Source organism: Haemaphysalis longicornis, unplaced genomic scaffold (genome assembly GCF_048455015.1).
Source record: "Haemaphysalis longicornis isolate Haplotype H1 unplaced genomic scaffold, Haemaphysalis longicornis Haplotype H1 scaffold_8, whole genome shotgun sequence".
NCBI classification, from domain to species: Eukaryota; Metazoa; Arthropoda; class Arachnida; order Ixodida; family Ixodidae; genus Haemaphysalis; species Haemaphysalis longicornis.
In genome coordinates, this window is record NW_027526445.1 from 157,944,545 (window position 1) to 157,967,732 (window position 23,188).

Consider the following 23,188-nt stretch of genomic DNA (forward strand, 5'->3'; position numbering starts at 1 on the left):
GAAAATGTTCATTCTTTAATGTTTTTGCTGAACAAATTTATACGCTTTATTTTATTCCGAAGTTCTGTTCTGTGGTATTAGTCGCATCGTCATCACAGCAGCGTGCGTCCCATTCGATTCATCCAAAATGGCCGCGCCTGCACGTCGCCGCGTTGTGCAGGCTGAGGATTTATCGAATGTTGAGTTTGAAACAAGTGAAGATGTGGAAGTGATACCAACGTTTGACGCCGTCGGCCTACGAGAAGACCTCCTCCGAGGCATTTATTCATATGGTAAGTGCATAAGCCAACTGCGCTGTGTTCCAATGCTGGGCCTAACCCGCTGGCACTCGTTCGTAGTACCCGCTAAAATCCGCTTATGCGGGCGTTTTTGGCGCGGAAGCATGGATCTAGCGGTTTTATAATTGCACCGGAAAGTGTGTCAAGCTTTGGGTCGGTGTTTGCGTCATAACCTTTGTGGTTAACTTATGTACCGATCTGCGTAGCCTTCAAACGTTCTTCAATGGGCATGGCCAGCCTTGGTTGCGGTCTGTTTCGTGCGTTGTGCTAGCTTTGGCCACTGTTAGTCACGCTTCATTGATTTTAATCTTAAAATATCGTTTACCGTGTAAACGGAGTGTCAATGTTTCCTCTGCTTGTTTTTATAATCAAACCTGGACTACGCGAAGTTCAAGTCAACTCCCGACTCTAATATGCCCCGCGTGGCGTCCTTCGTTGATTTTCATTTTTTAATCTGTTTCTTTGTGAACACGTAGCACAAGGAATCGGACGCGAATGTTTAAGGCGTTGGCGATACTAACTTGGCTCTACACAGCAGGGTTTGGAGACGGCTAGAACTAGCGTCACGAGCGTAGCTTATTTAGTGACGCTAGCTAGAACGTGCCGGAGCCGATGCCTGTGACGCAGTTATATGACAGTTGTTAGGCAAGACGAATCTTTTACCAAAACGCTGTTTGTTCAGTGGGAGGTTTAACGAGAATACAAAAGGCGAGCTTCAGAAAACACCATTTTTTTTTTTTCCTTTCAAAATAATCGTCCGCATTCAGAAATGCGTGCACGCAGCAAAAGCCGAAATGGTTGTTCATTGCAGCATCCATACAGCGTATCAGCAAAATGAAACTTGTATCTTTGGAGTTTTTTTTTTACCTTTTTAGCGGCTTAATAAAGCAACAGCTGGTTTCACAGAGAACGGGATTTCATAAGTGCAGCAGCACACTGGGCAAAAGATGGGCTCTTTTGAAAGAACTTCGCTCTTCCAAACTCCTAGCACTATCTAGTCTTGTTTCAAAGTAGCTATTTACAGCAGACGAGCTATATTTCCAAGATACTATTAAAATTACCCTGCCATGGCCTCGTGTCTGCCGAGCATACGGAAAGATTCAGGGGGCATATTGGTTGCAGTTCGTGTTGGGCGTGCTGCTGTGGGAAACGAAAAACATTGCTGACAGACACTGGAGTATTCACAACCCCACTCTTTTTTTTATCCTACACTGCCCATGAAGTATGTGGTCTGGGCTGACCTTTGTTAGGGCTACGTGGGCTTTGGCCATGTTTCGGTGCCAGGTGTGTAGTAGCAGACGTGATAAAAAGCCCCTGGACCAGCGCAACATGTAGGGGTGAATGAAACACACGCCTTGTAATTACGAGAACAGGGATGTGTCGTATGGGCGGTTGGTCTTTTGCTGTAATTTGCAACTTAGAGGGTTAAAAAGTGACATTGCATTCTCAGATGGGTGCAAGCTTAGCACTTTCTGTGTATACCTGGCACCATCTATTGGTTTTCTTGGGCATTCCCTCCATTCTGTTGAACTGAACTAAAGGAAGCCCGCTGTTCAAGTTCTGTGGCCTAGGGGCAGGCACTTGTTCCCACGCTAACGGCATGGGTTCGCAAAACACCAATGTAGGTTAGAAGGAGCATAATGTATTCGAAGTGTGTAGTGCAAAAGCTTTAAGGCAAGAAATATTTCTCGTTTTTGTGGCAGCTTACAGCATACTGTATCTAAGGGCTTAACTTCCCAACAAGATCTTTTCCCCGGAGGTCGGGAAGAGAGTGGCTAGATGAAAGTAGAACCTTTTTACAGAACTTTATATGCAGTTGCTTGAAATAGCCAGCTGGGTGGCGGAGGAAATTAAAAGTTGCGAAGGTTTATCTCAGAGTCCTAATACTAACTTGTTACAAAGTGCATCAGACCTGTAAAATTTTCACTTATTATAACCGGGCCATATGCCGTGACACAAGTTTGCGGGACAGGATTTCACGCTGCCTATTGTTCCATGAAGTAATCTGCTTTTGTCTACATTCTCTTCTTCCTTCCAGGTCGTATATATACATTATGTGTGTGTGTGTGTGTTTATATTGCAGTGGATTTGTAGACTCAAGCTTACTTTTTTTTCCCTCCTCCTCAGGCTTTGAGAAGCCATCGGCCATCCAGCAGCGCTCCATCAAGCCTGTCATCAAAGGCAGGGATGTCATTGCTCAGTGAGTAGTGTTCCCACAACAACACCCCCTTCCCCTACTCTTGCTTTTTCCTTACCTATATGATGTTTTCTCCCCGGACAACAGGGCCCAGTCGGGCACGGGCAAGACGGCCACCTTCTCCATCGGGGTGCTGCAGAGCATCGACGTGCAGACGCGGGAAACGCAGGCGCTGATCCTGTCGCCCACCCGCGAGCTGGCCGTCCAGATCCAGAAGGTGATCCTGGCCCTGGGCGACTACATGAACGTCCAGTGCCACGCCTGCATCGGCGGCACCAACCTGGGCGAGGACATCCGCAAACTCGACTACGGACAGCACGTCGTCTCGGGCACCCCCGGGCGCGTCTTCGGTGAGACCCACATGGCTGCACGTTCTGAATGTACTCTAACCTCGGGGCATAGAGTTTCGTACTAATACAGTCAAGCCCGGTTATATCGAACTCGCAAAAAAACGCCCGCGAGTTCGATATATGGCATAATTCGATATATGCATGCTGAAGAATTGGACAGCATAAAAGCACCTGCCGTTTATGAAAGCACTTTATTAATGAAACAAACTCACTTCCGCACGAAGTAGTCCTGAATTTTCTTCGGTTTAGCTTCGCTGCCTAAACCGAAGGCAACGACGGCCTTCTTCTCACCACGTTCCACTCTGTTTATAATTTCCAGCTTCACGGCGAAAGGCAGGTTCTGCCGCTTCGCGCTAGCCATCACGGCTACACAGTACAAGTCCAACACACGCCAACAATTCGAACACTCCGAACGCAAAAACAGCAAAAAGAACAACGCGCGCCTCTCCAGCGACGAGAGAACTGGAGTGGCAACAGCCTGTGACTGGCTGTCTGAGCAAACGGGGCGGCAGGGCCAGGATAATTTTGTGTTGGCGGTCGACGGCGGCTTCCCGACGCGGAAACAGCCAAAGAGAGAGAGAGGGAAAAAGAGCGAGGTGAAGGAGCTGCACAGGAACCGCCGGGCTAAACCACTTTTCGAGATTGTCGGCGGGTTTCTCCTCTGCGCGAGGGAAAGCCAACTTGGGGGGGCACTTTTGCGCCGCTGGCGTTCGATATATCGGTAGTTGCTGCTATTTCTGTTCTATATAAGCGTAATTTTTGCTATACATTCTCATTGAATACATTCCGTGCACAGAAATAGTTCGATATAGAGGATAATTCGATGTAAACGGGTTCGATATAGTCGGGTTTGTCTGTATATCTATACTAGAAGGAAACCTTGCACCACTGTCTAGGGGGGCCGTGTCTCAGCGAGTGTACCACCATGTACCGGGCGGGCACGTTTCACTTGTCCTTGGCATGGCTCATGAACAGGCGGAAAAGTTGGCTCTGGCTGCAAAAAAGCAACAATATTACTGTAAAAGATTATTTAATTTTGCTTTGTTGTTATGAAATTGAAGCTCCGAAAAATTTATTTGTCGGTGAATATTTAGAAGCTTCATGCAAGATGAACAAGAAAAAAATGTTCCCCTTCTTTATTGATTTTGGCTCGGCGACTAAAGAGAAACCATGTGGCTAGCTAGGCCAAGTAGGTGAGGAACGTCGCTAGCTGCAATGGTGCCACCCACAGCGGCCCGTGACTACAGCGCCAGATTTCCCTCTAGAATATATTAGTAGGAAACTATGCCCTGAGGGTTGCCAATTCAGATTGTTGGAGGACCAGTTGGTGCAAATCTGAACACAAAAGAGTGTGAAAAAAAGACAACTTGAGAGCGTATGGACACTATGCTGTTCTGTTCTTTTTTTTTTTCCCCGCTGTTTTTCATGCTTATTTGCTAATTCACTCAGAAGAGGAGTTCATCCCTTCAACTTTTTCTGATCCCAGCAGTTCTCAGTCATCCTTTTGTGAGCGCACATTGTAGTGTTGCTTCAGGCGGTTGCCATCTTCCTTGGCAGTTGTTTATGTTGTTTGTAGGTCATCGCAGTGTTGTTGAACGAAATGCCGCATCGAAGCTGGAACTTCAGTACTTGAAACTTTGTCCTAGGTGTTCATACGTGTCGGGGGGTACTGTAAGAGTTTTTAAATAAGCTTGTAGATTTATCGATAGCAGGCTGTTGATGCTCAGTGGAGGGGAATAGCTGACTCAAACTCGCCCATGCATCTGAACATTGCTAACAAAATTTCAGCTGAGTTGCCTTGTCTGGAATAGATTGGTGTACATGTCTAGTGGTGGTGCGACGGTGCACAGCCAATATATGAATAATCGGCCGTGGGGGTGTGTAGAGAGGGGGTCTGGTGCTTGCAGCTGTCCCCAGTCCAAGTACCGTATGCATTCCTCATACCAACAATTTCATTGCAGACATGATCAAGAGGAGGAACTTGCGCACACGTGCCATCAAGATGTTGGTCCTGGACGAGGCTGACGAAATGCTGAACAAAGGTGCGTCTGCATTGCCATTGGTTTCCGAATGCCAGTAAGCAGCTATACTTTTAGAGGGGTGTGCAGGTCTTGTTGGGAATGATTATTCGAGTGCACTGATATTTTGTGGAAAGTGGGTCACTGTGACAGAAACTGTCATGCAATAGAGTCAAGTACAAATTGAAACCGTGCTAGTGATGACCTGTCGTTACTGACCGTGTAGGGCAACCATAGTTGCACTTGCCCAAGCAAAGGGTCGATTACTCCAGTCTTTCCTCACACCAAAAGGCCTGGGAGGCAACTGTATTTTTGTGCACACACTTGGGTAGAAGAAGCTGTGATCCGAGACTTCTGAAGATATGCTGTTGTGCAGCTTGTGCCTGTGCTAAAAGATTTTGCTGTTCCCTTTTTTCTGTGAGAATCACACGTGCATTAGTAATAAAGTCAGCACGGTGTTTGTGCGTTTTGAGACTGGGAGTACGTCCAGCACTGAGACACCACCTTTGTGTGCGTGCAGGCTTCAAGGAGCAGATCTACGACGTGTACCGGTACTTGCCGCCGTGCACCCAAGTGGTGCTCATCTCGGCCACCCTCCCCCACGAGATCCTGGAGATGACCAGCAAGTTCATGACTGACCCGGTGCGGATCCTCGTCAAACGGTCAGTCTGGGGGAACCTTGGAACAGTTTCTATGCATTGCTTTGCAGCGAGGTACACGCATGCATGTTTTTAGTGGTGTCAGAGAGAAATGTTATGCACTAGAAATAGAGGAAAAGGAGCAGGCCACAAGGAATGGGTGAATGGGATTGGCTTACTTCTCTTGTGGACACGGGTTCTGAGGCCTGGATACGCAGTACAAGTAGCTGACATACTGAATCGGGACTGCCCCAGGCAAGTGTGATCGCTGCTGAGGAGAGAAGGCAGTCAACTGACAGAGTTGCACTTAGCAGCTTGCTCTGGCCATGACTACCTCCTTGGTGGTTACTCAAGTTGCAAGTTTTCATGAAGATTTCCCGAATGTTTTCACTGACTTTCATGAGATTGTTCTTACTGTCTTTATCTCGGTTTCAACTGCACCAAATAATCCCATTTTTAGCAAGCAGAGCGTGTGCTGCTGTTAACACTGCTAAAGCTCCTAGCGATACATTGGGTTCAGTAAACATTGTACAACTCTGCTCGAGGTATAAGTGCAGTGCTTGTACAGTTGACTCTAAGTGGTCCATCAAAATAACCCCAATGTGTGGCTTTATGCTATAACACAAGAGTCTTCAAATTCGATCAAATTGATTAGGGTCGACTTTATGTGCGGGGGGGGGGGGGGGGGGGGGGGGTAGTTTTGGGCACACTTTTTTCATCATTAGCAAGTGCGGGGAGCTGGGTTCTAACGGCGTGTCTCTCGTTCTCCCAGTGATGAGTTGACGCTGGAAGGCATCAAGCAGTTCTTTGTGGCCGTGGAACGTGAGGAGTGGAAGTTTGACACCCTGTGCGACCTGTACGACACCCTCACCATCACCCAGGCGGTCATCTTCTGCAACACCAAGAGGAAGGTGGGTGCGCGGTCTCCTCCCCCTGCATTGTAGATCTTTCGTCATTTCATTCGAAGCACGCTCCACAGTGAACTGTGCCTAAAGAAGCGCATGATGCGTGGCAGTGGGATCACACTCGGTGCCCACGAAAAGTCCTGCATCAGGGCAAGGAGCAAAAGTAACATGGTAACAATGGGATTTGAGTTTAGAGAATGTCCCAATCTGGGGCATCATCTTTGCTCTACAAGAATCCCTAACCCTGGGAGGGTCGATTTTTTTTTTTTTTAAACTTTACCAGATGGTCAAATTACTTCATTGCGGATTTTGAATGCACAGAAGGTGTGAAGTCGGCAATAAATTGTAAAAAAAAAAAAAAAACCAGGAACAGTAAACCAGAGTGAGAATACCTCGTGAGCACCGGTGATAAACAAGCTCCAGTATAAATAAAAATCAACTTTGCCAAAGCCCCTGCAAGGGAGTGCTGATTAAGATAAAAATCAAATTTTGCGCACCTCCGTTGCGATCACGCGGCAAAACTGAAACCACAAAAGGGTGTTGGCACAGACCGTGTGGTGTGCTGACGCTAGAGAGTTCTGTTCATCTACGTAAGAAGGAAGTACAATCGAATTTCAAATGCTTCTTTAAAATCCCAGGAGGTGGCAGCACCTCCCGTGAGCATGCATCGTAATTATGGCGCAAAATTTCAAATGGAGGGTCGAAACCGCACCCGTATGGCAAAGACTTTGGAGGACAAAAAATTGCCGTCGTACACAAATGGCTAAAAACCTCAAAGGGTTTAGAGGTGGCCTTTACCTCCGGTCACCAGGGCAATCTTCGTAAGTTTGGAGTGGAGCTCTGCTAAGTTGCTCTAACATTGCATGCTTCTCTCATATTCTCCAGTTGCTCTAGCAATATTTGATCTCTTCTGTTCTTCTTGTTTATGATAAGTTAGGTGCTGTAAGAGAATACTCACGCCCAGCTACCCTGCGCCTCTTGTGGTGAGGTCAGGGTCGTTTCAAGCGTGAAAGATCAAGCTTTGTCGTCCCAAAACTCTGCATTTGCCCTCTTTTTGTTGGGCACCTGCAAACCAGGGGCGGGACATTTCCTTGCCTCACTTGTCAAAAGCCAAGCTGCAGGAAGGGTTTTCAATCACATTGAGCAGGCTAGGCCAGCTCATTTGATCGCACATGCAGGCTCACACCCACTCATTATACCGTGCATACCTGCCAACTCTCCTTAATTGTCCGGGAGACTCCCGAATTTTGACCTAATCTCCCGATTGTATGAAAGCTATCTCAAATCTCCCGAAAAGTGGCCGCCACAGTAGAGGTGTTTCTTTTTTTTTTTTAATTATTATACATATCACGCGCGTACGTCAGTCTTTCCTGCTGCAACAGTTGGGGTGCTGCGGGTGAGCACTCGCCACTATACTTCTAGTGTATTGTAACCTTACCGTAGAGTACCGCTAAGTATATTCTAGGCACTATAGACTGCTATAAAGTACCGCGCGTCTGAGTGAAGGACGGCCGCGAGACGCGCTCGCCACCGTACCCAAAGAAGGCGAGGGAAATGGTACCACAACTTTCGCATCTGTCTGTCATAGCCAACGTTCCACGCATAGTTTTGGCACCAAGCGTTGCTGCGAGTACTTCGAGAGTCCCTGCGTTAATGCGGCGTGTTGTCAAGTTGAAATTTGTAGCAACGCCGGCCACTTCGGATCACCAACTGCCAATGGAGATCGGTTGGTTCGGTGGAAGGGGGGCATGCGCGCCACGGCGGCGGTGCGATCAAGGTAGCTGTGGCCGTGTGTGCAGAAATCTGTTGCGAGCGACCTCCACAAGGATCGCTAGCTAGCACCACCGAAAACAGGTCTTTCATGAATGCGGCAGGCAGGCATCTTGCTATAGGAGTCGTTGTTTAGAGCACGACCGGGTTTGGAGGACGTGTGAGTGCATTTTGTACGCTAGGCCTACGCTGCCTGCCTAGGCGTCAGTTGCATGTTTTCCTGAGTTCAGTTGTAAGATCGATGGCGCTGTCAAAAGCAAAGAAGTAGTACTCGCAAGTATTTCTGGACTCGTACACAGCTGAGTGCGGAAAGAACAAAGCAGCTCAAAATAAACATCCTTACCCCTTTCTGATGTCAATCTCCAGTCTATCCCTCCCGCCCCCCCCCCCCTCGCTGAAGTCTCCCAAATTTTCTTGTTGCTAGGTTGGCAGGTATGTATAATACGGGTCGTGGTTGCCAAGTGATTGAACAATACCTGTTGAGTGTGGGGGTTGCTGTCTTTGTGCTCTGTTGGTCTACTCCAATTTTGGTCTTGATTTTTTTCACCCTGTTACTTAATCTGGCCGAGTTGCGGAAGCATATGGGTCTATAAAGATGTGCATTTCAAAGTGTTTAACTTGCTGTACCTGATGTAAACATAAGGTCAAAAATGCTGGCTTTGTGTGACAGATTTGTAGGTGCCTGGAAAGCCTTAGCCAAGGTTCAGTATAAAGTTGCAGGTGTGGCTCTACACTTGATGTGCCAGAATTACACTGAATGAGTTGTCATTGTTTGCAAGGAAAACCCGTTTTATGTTGTAGTTAAAATTGTGCAAAAACAGCAAACGTGTACAAGCTGTATTTACCTCAGTTGCATGCAAGAAGCACAATCTTTGATTAAAGCCTAAAGGCCAACTGCAACGAAATTTTTGCCTCCGTAAATGCACTATTTTCCGGTAGTATAACTTTAAAAGTTGCTACCTGCAAAATTTGGAGGCCCAAATGTGCTTCGCTGCATTGTAAACGAAAATCAAAAACGCTCTTTTCAAACCGAAACTGGAAAAAAAGGGGCGGCCATTACGGACGGCCGGAAGTGACGTTACACTCAGGAATCGAGTTGGCGCAGACGGCGGATTCTCGCACGGCTGCCTGTGAGAAAATGGCGCGCATTCGATGTGTTTCGGGTCGTCTGTTGCCTTAGACATTTAAAACATGCGCGAAAAGGGGTTGGGAAGTTCGTGCAACCATTGTTACTTCGTTGTGAGCTGCGGAGACGTGCCTGTAGGCGTTCAGTAAAATGAAAACGCAGGCATCGCGAGACGTCGTGGCGAAGCTGGGTGCACAAAAGGCAGTGGTTTAGCACTAGATGGGCGCCGGCACAGCTAATATGCCCTGTGCCGATCGAACCATCCTGTGTTTGTGAGAGAAAAAAAAAATAGCTACCGTGGGAGGGAAGTGTAGAAACATGCCGGCTAGGGTGTAGGTTTCAGCGCATGTTGTGAAAGTTCAAATCCAGAATTTTATTATTTTTGTTTACGCGGGCAGTTTTGTTCCTGTTAGCAGGGTGCCCGCGCCAAATCTTTAGATAATGATGCCACGCAGCGATGAAAGCACTGCAGTGTCTTCACTCGTGAAGCAGTGACCTTCCCCGAGGCTCAGTACTGCGAAATGGGGCCTCGTTTTTTGTTTTTCTAACTGGCGAGAGAAATGTAGCCAACAGCGGCTAGTATTTATTTGTTTTTTGACGAAGTAGTTTGAGCTGAATCGATTCCGTGTAGTGCGCCGCATGCTGTACTCGTCCGCGCCCCGACCGGCGCGACGAAGTGACAACAGCGTATCACCTCGCCTCGGCGGAGAGCTCTTCGATGCCGTCGGCGTACTCGCGCTCTCGAAGAGTCCACCGGCTGCGATCGGGCATTGGGCCGCACAGCTAGCTGCAGTACTCGTTCACGCCCCGACCGGCCGCGACAACAGCGTATTGTATCGCGCCGGCCGTTCTGCTCGTCGAGACGCCCGGCCGCGAGCTTGCAGCGCGCCGCACAGCCGCCGTAGTTGTTCACGCGCCGACGCACCGAGCGGCCGCAACAACAGCGTATCGTCTCGCGTCAACCGTTCTACGTATTGCGCACTCGTAAAGATGCCCGGCCGCGAGCTTGCAGTGCGCCGCACAGCTGCCATAGTCGTTCGACCACTGCCGCACCGACTAGCCGCGCCAACAGCGTATCGCCTCACGTAGGCCGTACACGCGTTTCGCGTGCTCATCGAGTCGACCGAGAGCCTCCTGCCGCCGTCGCGACCACGAAATCGGTCGCTGCGCTACTGCCGTATTTGCTCTTTATGTATCGGCAACCCAGAGTTTCTTCAGCTTCTCGCATTATGGAAACCAATTATTCATGCAAGAGGCACGAAATTATACTGCTCACTCGCTTGAGGCCGCACGTAAAAAGGCTACAGAGGAGAGGCGACGGCCGCACGGGAGTCCTGACTGGCACGTCACATCCGGAAGTCCGCCGCAGTGGCGACTAGTTGCGGCGACACTCCGCTAGCTGCTGCGGCGGCTGAAGTGGCGTGTTTGTGAACGGCTTTAATAAAAAAAATTCCCCCGCATTTCCCCGAGGGGGAGAATGTGAAAGTGCGAATGCACGGTTGTCGGCCCGCTTGCGGCGCTTGCGCTCGGCCCCCGCAGCCCACCGCCTCGCCGCCTTCTCTTCCATCTCTTCCATCGGGTTTGTAGTATCACGTGTACACCACGCAGTTATCAAGCCGCTATAACGCCGCTGAGTCGCCAACGCACGCCGCTGACGACGTAGTTTGAATGCGTTAAAGATATAAGGCGCGTTACTGACAATATCAGCGTCGCGTCCGTGGCTTATTCGGTAGAGCGTCGGGCTGCGGCCCGCAAAGTCCTCGGATCGAAACCTGGCGCCGGATGCTGTTTCTTCTTTAAAGAGCACTGCGGACGCCGCCGCCGCCGACGCCGGCGGTGGATGGTTTGGGGTCGCTTATAAAGTGCATTGCACTTAAAAACTGCGTGTTTGTGGAGTTTAAAATTGGGTTACATGGGACTTTAGAGGTGCATCCCACACATTGAAGCACAATTTAGGGCAGGTAAATTTTCGTTGCAGTTGGCCTTTCCGGTCACCAAGGCAGTCTCCGTAAGTTTGGAATGGAGCTCTGCTAAGTTGCTCTAACATTGAGGAGAGCTACACATGGGCTTGCATGCTTCTCTCATATTCTCAGTTGCTCTAGCAATATTTGATCTCTTTTGTTCTTGTTTATGATAAGTTTGGTGCTGTAAGAGAATACTCACGCCCAGCTACCCTGCGCCTCTTGTGGTGAGGTCAGGGTCGTTTCAAGCGTGAAAGATCAAGCTTTGTCGTCCCAAAACTCTGCATTTGCCCTCTTTTTGTTGGGCACCTGCAAACCAGGGGCGGGACATTTCCTTGCCTCACTTGTCAAAAGCCAAGCTGCAGGAAGGGTTTTCAATCACATTGAGCAGGCTAGGCCAGCTCATTTGATCGCATATGCCATTGAAAAGATGTGCGGGCTCACACCCACTCATTATACGGGTCGTGGTTGCCAAGTGATTGAAACCCGTTGAGTGTGGGGGTTGCTGTCTTTGCGCTTATTGGTCTACTCCAATTTTGGTCTTGATTGTTTTCACCCTGTTACTTAATCTGGCCGAGTTGCGGAAGCATATGGGTCTATGCAGCCGTGCATTTCAAAGTGTTTAACTTGTGCCTGATGTAAACATAGGGTCAAAAGTGCTGGCATTGTGTGACAGATTTATAGACATCAAGGCACTTGAAAAGCCTTAGCCAAGGTTCAGGATAAAGTTGTGGGTGTGGCTCCACACTTGATGTGGTAGGGTTACACTGAATGAGTTGTCATTGTTTGCAAGAAAAACCCGTTTTATGTAGTAGTTAAAATTGTGTAGAAACAGCAAATGTGTGCAAGCTGTATTTACCTCAGTTGCGTGCAAGAAGCACAATCTTTGACATGGCTGTAATGCAGTACTGTACTGTTACTGGAGAAAGGGCCAGGAAATCTTTATTGCAACCTTCTGGTTGCGGCCATGTTCACCAGTATGAGAAATCAAGTATCCCGGGTTTGCAAATTCAAATAAAAAAAAATCTGCTCCCGACTAGAATTCACCACAGTAGGCGCATTCTCAAACTGATGTGGAGGGTTAAATGTGTGGTGGATTCTGCTCTAGGCTTTTTTACAAACTTTTAGTTGTTGCCACGTGTGAAAGAAGGCATGTAATAATGGCTGTTTGTGCTTTTCATATACCGCCTTGGTAATGCCAAGAGTCGATGGCATATGCTGTGGTTGGGGTGCTGCCTGGTCTATTTTAGAAAGCACTTTTTTATGGTTCCAGGCCAGGCCAGTTATGTCGTAACTACAAATCTCTACTCTTCCCATCGCTCTAGCACTGGCTGTGAGGTGCCCTGTAAGCGAGCAATGTTGACACACGCCTTTCTAGTAGGTGTTTGAGAGGAACTCCTTGCCACCAAGAAACAGACTGCGCATGCGTTCCTGTTTTCACTCACTCGGCCACTGTCCTCCTCTCTTCTCATCCCGCAGGTTGACTGGCTGAGTGAGAAGATGCGAGAGGCCAACTTCACCGTGTCCTCCATGCACGGCGACATGCCGCAGAAGGAGAGGGACGCCATCATGAAGGAGTTCCGCTCAGGCTCCAGGTGAGGGCGCCGCTCTGTTCACCCAATGAGGGAGGCCTTGTAGAACACTGAAATGGAACAGAGAGAGTGGGCAGAATGGCCTTGTCTGAGGGGGCATGAATGCCCGAGTGGGGAAGGAGAGGAACACAGCAAGAGGAAAGAGTGATGGAAGAGATGTCACTGTTCGGGTTACATGGTCCATGCAGGGCTTGTAAGGTCACAAATCACTAGTGATCATTTCGTAGTCTATGGGTTCAGTGTTGTGTCGTAACAGAATGTTTTGGGTCTTGCAATCACGCCCAGCTACCCTGCGACTCTTGCAGTGAGCTCAGGGTCGTTTCAAGCGTGAAAGATAAAGCGTTCTTTGTCGTCCCAAAACTCTGCATTTGCCCTCTTTTTGTTGGGCACCTGCAAACCAGGGGCGAGACATTGTCTTTGCATGTTTTTCAAACTGCAAAAAGGGTTAACATTTAACTACACATTGCAGTCGCCAATAGCAGTTTGATAAATACACCTCAGCATCCCACCCAGAAAAAAAAAACGGTTATGGCAGTTTGAGTTTGAGCTGATTGGTCACAGCAGCCCCCTCGCTCCCCTTTTTTTTTTCTATCAGTGGCACTGTTGACTGGAGGCTCGCAGCAAGCATTTTGCCACCCCCATTTCTGTTATATTCGCAGTGCTCAGTATTGCAGGACAATTTCCACACTGAACATATTGAAGGGGGCATGTAGTAATATGTTGTCTACAGTTAAACCTCGGTAACGAAATTAGACTGAAGTTCACTTTGGTATAAGTGTTTTTCTTTTTTCTTGTACTCTCACTGAAAGACTGATTGCTACGGAGGGAAGGTGGCAGCCTGTCGCACAATTTAAACCCTGTACAAAATCGTCGGTGAATGGTTCATTACTTCTGTTAAGCCAAATTTTGCTCTAGTACTGTGAGATCGGGTGTCTATGGGAATTTCTAGTGGAGTTGCTATTGCTTCTTTATACTGAACAGTTTGTAATCTGCCTCATAATTGAAATAAAGTCTTACTGTGCGTGAGAAAAACACGGTTGCCGGTTGACCCGTGATCAGGACTGGCATTCCCTTAGTGCTGACTTATCAAGCAGTGCCTTGAGAAAGAGAATGGAGTGTGGTATTTGTGACGAGGATATCTACATCGTGCTAGAACACCTTCATTAGATAAAAATAACTACTTGCACGTGATTACACACTGAACACGTGTGCTGGCCGCCATCATTCTCTTGTACCCCAGTCAGCGCCAACTTGTTTTTCGGTAGGGAATAGCGTTTCAACAAACTACACCTTATTTTTCATTTAATTGCCCGTGTGAAGTGAGAACTATTTTGCATTGCGTCGCTTTTTCTGTTAGGCTTCCTTTGAGGCTGCTCATTGATTCGTGTTGCTTTTGTTCAACCCGTACGTTTATTTGGTGCCCTCGACTGAGCTCTCTCTCTCTCCCCTTCTCTCGCATAGCCGCGTGCTCATCACGACTGACATCTGGGCTCGAGGCATTGACGTCCAGCAGGTGTCTCTGGTCATCAACTACGACCTGCCCAACAACCGAGAGTTGTACATCCACAGGTATGTGTTGCGTACCACCACTTGCGCTGCGCCCTTTCCCTCTTTGAGGGCATCTTGGTTTCTCGGAGAAGCGCCATTCCTGCATGCGCTAAGTTTGCTTGGGATGCTCCTTTTAAGTGCAGAGCACTTTTGGGGCTCGCCTTGTCGTCGTAGCTTGCTCGCTGGACCCAAGTGATTAGAGCCACACAGCATTCTGTCGTCGTGGCGTCCCACAGGGGCTTCGAAAGCCAAGCGGTTCATATAGTCATAAGCTTTCGAAACTCGTGAGCAGCTGGCACTTGTCATACATCTCCCCGCTGTTTAGCGCCAAGAAAACTGCAGGTACATTTGGGGCAAAATATGCGTAATTAACTGGCAGCCCCTGCATTCTTTAAGTTATAAACGCTCGTTGAGTTAGTTTAAGCAAAAAAAAGTGGCAGTGCATTGCTGGCACATATGGGAGGAAAAGCAAGCACAAAAAGAACAGAACTCCCGCTGGTGCAGTTTCAGGCATGGGGAACGCGAGCACTGCAAAGGCGGGAAATTTGAATTGCATTGGGTGGCAGCAGTGAGCGGACATTGGCGCTGCAGCCTGTTATGGCGAACCACTGCTTTGCACTTCCAACAGCTTTCACATTGAGGGGAACGGCTTTAGTTTTTATTCTTTTATGCAGCTGCTGAAAAGCTTTGCTTTTCTGCTGCGGTAGCCTCGGGGTAGAATCGTGGCTTTTGGAATGAACACTCCGGGTTCGAGCTCCAGCAGTGTGGCTCTATCCCAAGACCCATGATATTTTTATCGTAAATTGTTCTGTTAGCTCAGTTTTGTGGAATTTTTTTTGTAAGTAAGGGTGGTGTGGTGTGTTTGAGGCAAGTTTAACAGTGAGGCACAGCATATCAACACATTTAATTAATGTTTCGCATCGTACCGGAAGTTCCAGGCTTGTGCCAATCTTGGAGCGGAATATCGCCTCAGAGAGACAGGGCAGTGCGTCAGCCTGACCTTCAAGCCTTGCATAAGTGGGTGCCTCACATTGTGACGTAATCAGTATTGACTAAATGATGGGTGCCTTCACGCAGTATTTACAGTGTGTATTCTTAAAAGCGGCACATTGACTACAGGTCACAAAAATTTCAGAGCAAGGAGCAACCATTACCGACTTCGTTTTCTGATGTCACTGTAAAACCTTCTTAAACACTGTTACAAGAGACACTTCGTTATAAGAGACGTTTGAATGAAGATGGTTTGGTTGATTTTCTATGTTTGCCATGTTAGCAGCATTGCATACAAGAGACCTTGGTTACAAGCGACATGTTTCTTGGCTCCCTTGAGTGTCTTTTGTAACGAGGTTTATCTGTAATTAAAAAAAAAGCAGAGAGAACTCCAAAGCTTCATTTTCAGTTCTCAGACTATGCCACCACGACTTTTCAGACGTTTAAGGGGGGACGCGGGGATCAGATGGCGAAAAGTGACCAAAAAATCGTTTTTTCGGAAGTCACATTTTCGGATTGCACGTTTTATATTCTATGCGTCTGCAAAGTTTCCCCGTCGAAAACGATCGCGAAGTGCCAAAGAAAAATATTTACGTCAGCTGAGGTGACAAATTATTTCCGCAAAATGACGAAAAAACGGCAATTTTCGCAGCGCTGTATCTCCGGAACGACGGCACCGGGCGCCGCCATCTTGGTCGCGTTAGATTGGCAGAGTCTTCAACTTCCGATTTCCTGTCGCTGCTTTCATTGTCGCTCATTCACAAACGCACAAACGGCGGAAAATGAGAGACGGTGAAACGAAGCAACCGATAGAATCTAACACGCGATTGGCTCTCCGGCCGCGTTAGCTAAGACGGCTCTCCGGATTGGGTGCCGCCATGGCCACAACAAGATGGCCGCCGGGCGTTTTGGCTGACGCGCAGTTCGCACGCACTCCGTGTCGCTCGGTTTCGCGGTCGGCTCGGTTCCCGTTCAGTGGTTTCATGCTTTGCGATTCCGTGCAGTGACGCTATCGTTATCGCGGCGATAATGCTTGAGATCGTGCGCCAGATAGGGAAGTGCGCGGCTCGAAAGACGCATCGAAAACGTGCCCGCGACATCGCCGTGGTGCGTCCTTGAGTGGGAAACTCGGTGCGTCCGTGTACAATTGGTGTTCGTGAAGTGAACTTTTGGACGCATTGCCGTGTTATAAAACGCTTAGTTATTGCTGTGTTTTACAGCGAGCTCGCGAGCTTCAGGAATGGAATGACCGGCTCGCCAGAAGTTGCGGCGCGCGCTGCATTGGCGCGACGTGTTCGGGCAGCGGCCGATAGCGGGATCAGTTGCTATTGCGCGCGAGTACTAATAATTGATGTACGCAAAGTGTAATTTAATGGCAAAAGTAAAGTTGCTAAACATAGTAAGGTTACCTAAATTACGATCGTGGTGAACGTGCGCGTCGGGGATTGTAGGGAAGGGGGGGGGGGGGGGGGTGCAATGAACCACGTAACCCGGCTTATTTGAGAAACTTTTTCCGTGGCTCTAAACTAGTTCGTACAACCAAGTCTGGGATTACACAATTATATTTTCAGTATTAAATTAATTAGAGAAGATGCCGTAATGTTACTGCGTTTAAAAAAAATTTAGTGTCACTATTTTTTTTCTATTTTTGCAATGTTTGCAATTATAATGTCCATTTTGCAATGCTTTTTTCGCCTGAAGAAGAGCATGGCATTCTTATAATATTAATGTTGTAATTATGTAAAACAAATGTATATTCTGCCTTCAAATAGCTCATCTTATGCGTGTGATGCCCTGATATAATTTTTGACACTGAACAGCCTCATGTACTAAGCTGTAGCTTCATCAAGGTTATGACACCCAGAAATAAGCTGAAAGTCTGCTGGCACATTAATAAAAAAAAACCATGCCTTACTCTTCATTTTGGAGACAGCTATGCATTAGGCATACATGAAGTAAAATATAGGTACCCTAGTAGCCCATAGTAAACTTTTTGGTACACTCTGCGTAAAACTGGTGCTTCTGCCATCTAAAGGCCTACACATAGAAACCTCCAATGAGCCAGGAAGGCATCCCAGATGCACCAAATCAAAGGGCAAAGGTATGCGAGGTTGTCCCCAAGCAACGACAGCAAGGACTATGCTGCTGGTGCAGTTTGAAAATTGTGACATCATCGTAAACTTTAAGAGCCGTTTTCTCAAAAGTGCATTTTACGAGTTCTTCGTTGCTCGTGGAAAGGATAGCGTGGCAATCACTGGGCAGATTTTGACCCTGTCTGTTTTATTTCGATCCTTGAAGAGTTCTGCAGGGCGAGACAGTCTTGGATTTTCATTTTAGGGCCTCGTTATTTTTTAATGTGGAATTTATGGCTAGGTCAATTATGTCCTATAGGTTACAAGTGAAATTATTCTTTTCTGTAAAAAAAATGAAGGGTGTAAAAAAAATTTGAAGACTGTCTTGCCCTGTAGTGTTCTTTTGACTATAATTGAGAAGTATTCAGAACTTCCTAGCATGTGTCAATACCTTGCTAGGCTTTCCACGAGCGGGCAACATGTAAACCTCTGTAACACAAGAACTACTGAAGGTATCATCATGAAATTTTAAATTTCACCATTTGGAGTGCTTTCCAATGTGCTTGCCGAATTTCATCACTCTACGCCAAAAAACAAAAAAGTTCACTCCGATCCCCACGTCCCCCCTTAACTTGAATGGTAGCACACCAAGCCGAAGAAATTTTCTGCGCTGCATCTTTCTCTTTTCCATTTGAAGCTGTAATTAGATGCATGTGGACGCTTGCCTCATGTCAGATCACAGCAACTTGGTATTTGCACAACTTTCATCTCAACGAAATATTGCACGTTGTACAGTGTAGACCATTTATAACGTAACCGCTTATATTGCGGGACCGGATATAACGCGGGTTTTCGTGACCACCGGTTTGCCTCCCATAGAACTCAATGCATAAGCATACCGCTTAAGATGCGGTTGGCCGAAGCACAATACCGTTTATAGTGCGGTTTTTCGGCGGGTCTGCTCATCGACCGGCGCAGCTGGGGCATCGTTTTAGGGTAGCAAAAGAAAAAAAGAAATGATGAAATCGGCCATCTGACGCAGCGCGCACCCCTTGCGCTCCTCTAACTTCGACACAGAAGCAAAAAATAGGCACCCTTTAGTTCGCGCGTACGTGATAACCACAGCTGCCCTTGCTTGATGCACCTCGGAAGATAGCGACCGGCTCCCCGTCCGCGTGTGGCAAGTTGTTTCTATTAATCGTGAGCCGCATGGCCCGTTTTCGCACACAAATTGTGCACGTCAGCGTTGCGCGTGCGTTTTTTTCATGCTCGCGTCTACGATTCCGCGCTCGCGGTGGCTTCTTCGCGTGGCAGTGGGAGGAGCCTGACGACTTGCACCGATGGAAAGACGCGCACCTAATGGCGGGAGATTCGAAGCGCTCCGAGCCGGCTAGCCGCGCCAGAGGTGTTTAGGCTAAAGTCCCTCGATCAGATGAAGGGACTTTAGTTTAGGTTTACCGCCGCGGTATTTTTTGATGGGCGCTTTCACAAGCAGCATGGATGGCAGTTTATATTCCACTTTGCGGTCACATTATCAGCTCTTTTCTTGCACGAGCATCTTCGCTTGCGCCTCGTGCGGCATTTCAGCGAGCGGTTGGATGTGGTCGCTGGAGTTGCCTGCACCGCTTCACGGCCAGTGCCGACGCCATGTTGCCGCCTCTTACCGCGCCGCACACATTACGTCAGTTGTATCCGCGCCGGCGTCGCCGCGCCTGCGGCGTGCGCTGCACGTTTTCGCGAGAAATCGCTCCATGCGGTTCACGCTTTAGAACGTTGTGCAGATAAGCCACCGCTCTCCCCAAACAAGCGAGCCGCGCGAAGATTTCCACCACCAGTACGTTGCGCTGATAAGCAGCCGCCTTCGGCATCGTGAACGCAAGGTGGGGTAAAAAAAAATCCCGCTGGCCTTTCTTATCATGTCCTGCGGCATCTTCATAGACGCAAAAAACGCAGCCATGGTCCTTCAAAACACATACACAACGGAAGTTAAAGCCGCACTCGCCGTTTGTAAGACCGCGCTTTTGCAATGTGTGAGACCCGGCAGCAGCGGCTGATGTTAAAAATAATACGAAATAAAGACCCTTCCTTCGTTTTTAGGCGCTGTGCGTTTGGGTGATAAAAAATTTAGGATGACTTGAGAGGTACGGGGCGATTTGGTTGAATTCGCGCACGTTTTGGTTATAGTGCGGTACCGCTTATAGTGCGGATTTTCGCGGCTCCCGCGACATACGTTATAAGCGGTCTACACTGTACTCACTGATTTCACCATCTTGCAGATTAGGCTGTGTTATTTCAAATGGGATGTGGCAGCTTGACGCATTGGTGCAAAAATGCTGGTCAAGAACTGAACGTATAGATATTGTTTCTTAATTACACATCGTTCATGACTGAGCCTGCAAAGCTTTTTTTCTTCTCTGAATACCTTTGGTATCTATTTCTGTTGCAATAATTGCTCAACCGTAATATTTTAGTACATGTTATCTGGCCAATGAAAGCACCTGCCTTGTGCTGTGTGCCAGTGCATCACTAGCCGTTTGTCTATAGGAGCCTGAGCAGGAGCTGGCAGCTGGCATGCCAGCCAACACCCTTGGTGTTCTCGAAATATAAAGGTTTCGAAGCAAACTTTTGCCTTCTCATGAAGCAGCACATGGGAATAATGTGATCAACAGATAAAGATGTCATTGCAACTATCTTTGCAGTTAAATATAACCTAGTTAATGGCTAAATGTTGCAGTAGCAGATACTTGGCTGGCGCTGTGCATCATTTTTGTAGCAACTAAAAAGAAATGGAAAGAGAATGATGCCTAACCTCTTGTCATACCTTATTCGCTTTCATTCTGTTTTCAAAACTTGGCAAGCACTGTTATGCTGTTAAGCAGTAATAAACAAACTCAGCAGAGAGAAATATTTGTAACGTGTAGGTACGCCACACTGTTTTTTGGTAAGTTGGTGTGCTATCTATAAGGTGCAATTTAGAGCTGCTGTATTCTAACAGTATAATGCTAAGCTTATTGAAAAGGGGTATATGACGTTCTTGCCTGCTGCATTTGACTTTCAGAATTGGACGATCAGGCCGTTTTGGACGGAAAGGTGTCGCCATCAACTTTGTGAAGAACGACGACATCCGCATCCTGAGAGACATTGAGCAGTACTACAGTACCCAAATTGATGAAATGCCCATGAATGGTGAGCGAATGGAGCTCTGCGACTTTTCCCATTCTTCCACGCCTTCAGTGTGCTGATCATTTGTACTTTCATTTTCAGTTGCCGACCTGATCTGAAACCATCCCCTCCAAGTGAAGCAATTCATTAACTCATGTACAAAGTCAAATAAACATTTCCTGGCCCTAAATTTTTCGACTGGCATCCAATTAATATGTGGAGTGCATGTCTGTCATTCATCAATATGAATACTAGCCATAGTTTGCTAATTAGTGTTTGATATCGCAGAGTGTGGTGTACTTGTGATCCTCGCTTGTAAGAGCTGAGCTGAAATGGCCTTTTGTACAGCAACTTGTCTGAAATGAATTACCTTATTCATAAATTTCAGAACCATTTTAGCCTTTTTGGAACTTCGAACTTTGGCTCTGGAACTTGTGATTATAGGGTTGACCCAAATTTTCAATGCATCATACAATAAATGACATTTGTTGCTACTGCAAGCTCCAGATGACAATGTTCTCAAGTTGCACTCACATTCAGATGAAATGAGGCTGATTTTTTAACTTCCAGCAATGTAGTGGATAATCGTGGAGTGCACCACTAGTATAGTCCCTTGCGTGCTGTGTTCATATGAAAAGCAAAATAAACCCGAATCAATTTCTAAATTGCCTATATGAACTATAGTACCTTCAATGTGCAAAATTTACTTGCATTGAGCCGAGTAGCAATTTTGATGAGTGACCTGCAAGGGGCCACTTTCATCAATCACTGGAAAATTTGTAAATCTCTTTAGATGTGTTAAGTGTTAAGCATTGGTGTAGGCTGTTTATTTTTGTTCTTTTCAAGAGGCGTTTGTTAACCAAATGTCTCATAAGCTCATGACTTTGAGACAGTCCTAACATTACCAGCAGAAGTTCTCGTAACACTTCGAAAGTAAAACAGGCAAGTATAAAAATCTATTAAAACCCTTGCTTATGTGTAAGAAATGATTTTTAAATGAAGGTTATCTGTGAAAATACTGTAGGTGGTGCAAAAATTTGCATTTTCTGCTGGGTAAGCTGCAATTTAATGGCTAGTGGGCTCATTGCGATTGGCGCAGGACAGCCAACTCAAGGATCATGCATCTGAAAGGTGGTTATCTACTGAAGCTTCAGAAGGTGAATCCCATATCAGCAGTGACAATATTCCAACGTTCTAGTCACCTCCATTCACGATAATGTTGATTTGATGGCACTAACCATTTTATTGTGGAAAGATAGTCATCCTCGTCACAAGTGGTAGATGAGCCCTGGTGCAATTGTTGCAGCAACGGTTGCAGCCGGCATCTCCGCTCGGACAGTTTCTTCATTCATGGTAAGGTTGCATGCTGATAACTCGCGGATTTCTTTTGCTAAAAACGAGCTGGAAATGATCTTTTATTATAAGTGCTTCTCAAGCAAAATAAAACCATTCTGTTACTAGAAGTGGATTGAACGTGGAAATTCTCGGCAGGAATAGCAAAGAATAAGCCACTTTGTCTTCATTTAAGTGGTGGTGCATGTTCATGGCTTCTCTTTTTTTTTTTTCAAATTTTGGTAATCCTGGATTTAATTTCATTGTGATTTTTCACTAATCTGAGAAACCAAATGCCAAATATTCCCATGCGGAAAGGGGGTTGGTATTGGCCTTATTGTTCTTTGCAGGACTTGCGGACGACAGCCCCCCCACAAGAGCAGCTATTCCTGTCATTCTAGGTAAGCCTGGTTCATACCTTCCAACTCTCCCGATTTACCCGGGTGACGCCCGATTTCTTACCTATTCCAATTGTACGCGCAGAGCCATAAATCTTCCGATAAACGGCCCCACCCCCATCTTGAAAACAAAAAAACTGCGTTATGCAGCACAGCCGCATTGCGATTGCGATCACGAGCTGGGTAGCTAGCCGAAGGCGCATGGGAATCCAAGCCGTTGGTGTGCACGAAATGTACAAGCCTAACTTTGTTCACTGTGGTCAGGACAATGCGTTGAGGAATGAACATAGTAGTAATCTGCTTTTCACAGCTGTCTTGGCATCATGGCGTCGTTGACACCCAAGAATAAGCATTTACAATATGTCTTGGAAGTGTTACCAGTATTCCTGTGTTTCGTGCCGTCCAGGCAAGGTGAACAGTTCGAATTTTGCACAACTTGCGCATGCAACATAACCGTGGCCCACGGTGGTAAGGGATACTTAAAACTGAATTGCCAACTACAGTTAAACCTCGATATAACGAAGTCGTACTTGGGGCCGCAAATTTCGTTAAATCGAGAATTTCATAAAATCGAGGTTTCGATTTTACAGTTCATTTAACCAGTTATTGGGGTTTTAACACTTTGGCCCTCGCCAGGCAACAACTGCTATGTAGTTACCTCTCCAATTAAAGCGAAATTTGTACTAAAACTGGCCGCGAAAATTGTGTGAATTAAGAGTTTCAACACTTGGGCAATGGAATTCGGATAGCCGACGGTAGTTCATGTGTCATCGTAAAACCGGTGCTTTTTCCGCAACGCCTCATTAAATATGATAGCAAACTAGGTTTCCACTTTTTCTTTTTTCATTTCG

General features: G+C 47.0%; 1 protein-coding gene across 1 annotated transcript; it reads left to right on the top strand.

Moving 5' to 3' along the window:
* Window positions 1–91: 91 nt before the first annotated feature.
* Window positions 92–20,797, top strand: LOC144150109 (eukaryotic initiation factor 4A-III). The gene is made up of 10 exons (XM_077681924.1): window positions 92–272; window positions 2,406–2,478; window positions 2,563–2,825; window positions 4,787–4,867; window positions 5,364–5,505; window positions 6,254–6,392; window positions 12,723–12,838; window positions 14,297–14,404; window positions 20,504–20,631; window positions 20,710–20,797. The coding sequence occupies exons 1-10, from the start codon at window positions 128–130 to the stop codon at window positions 20,724–20,726; spliced, it is 1,212 nt and encodes a 403-aa protein (XP_077538050.1). The 5' UTR covers window positions 92–127; the 3' UTR covers window positions 20,727–20,797.
* The last annotated feature ends 2,391 nt before the right edge of the window (window positions 20,798–23,188 follow it).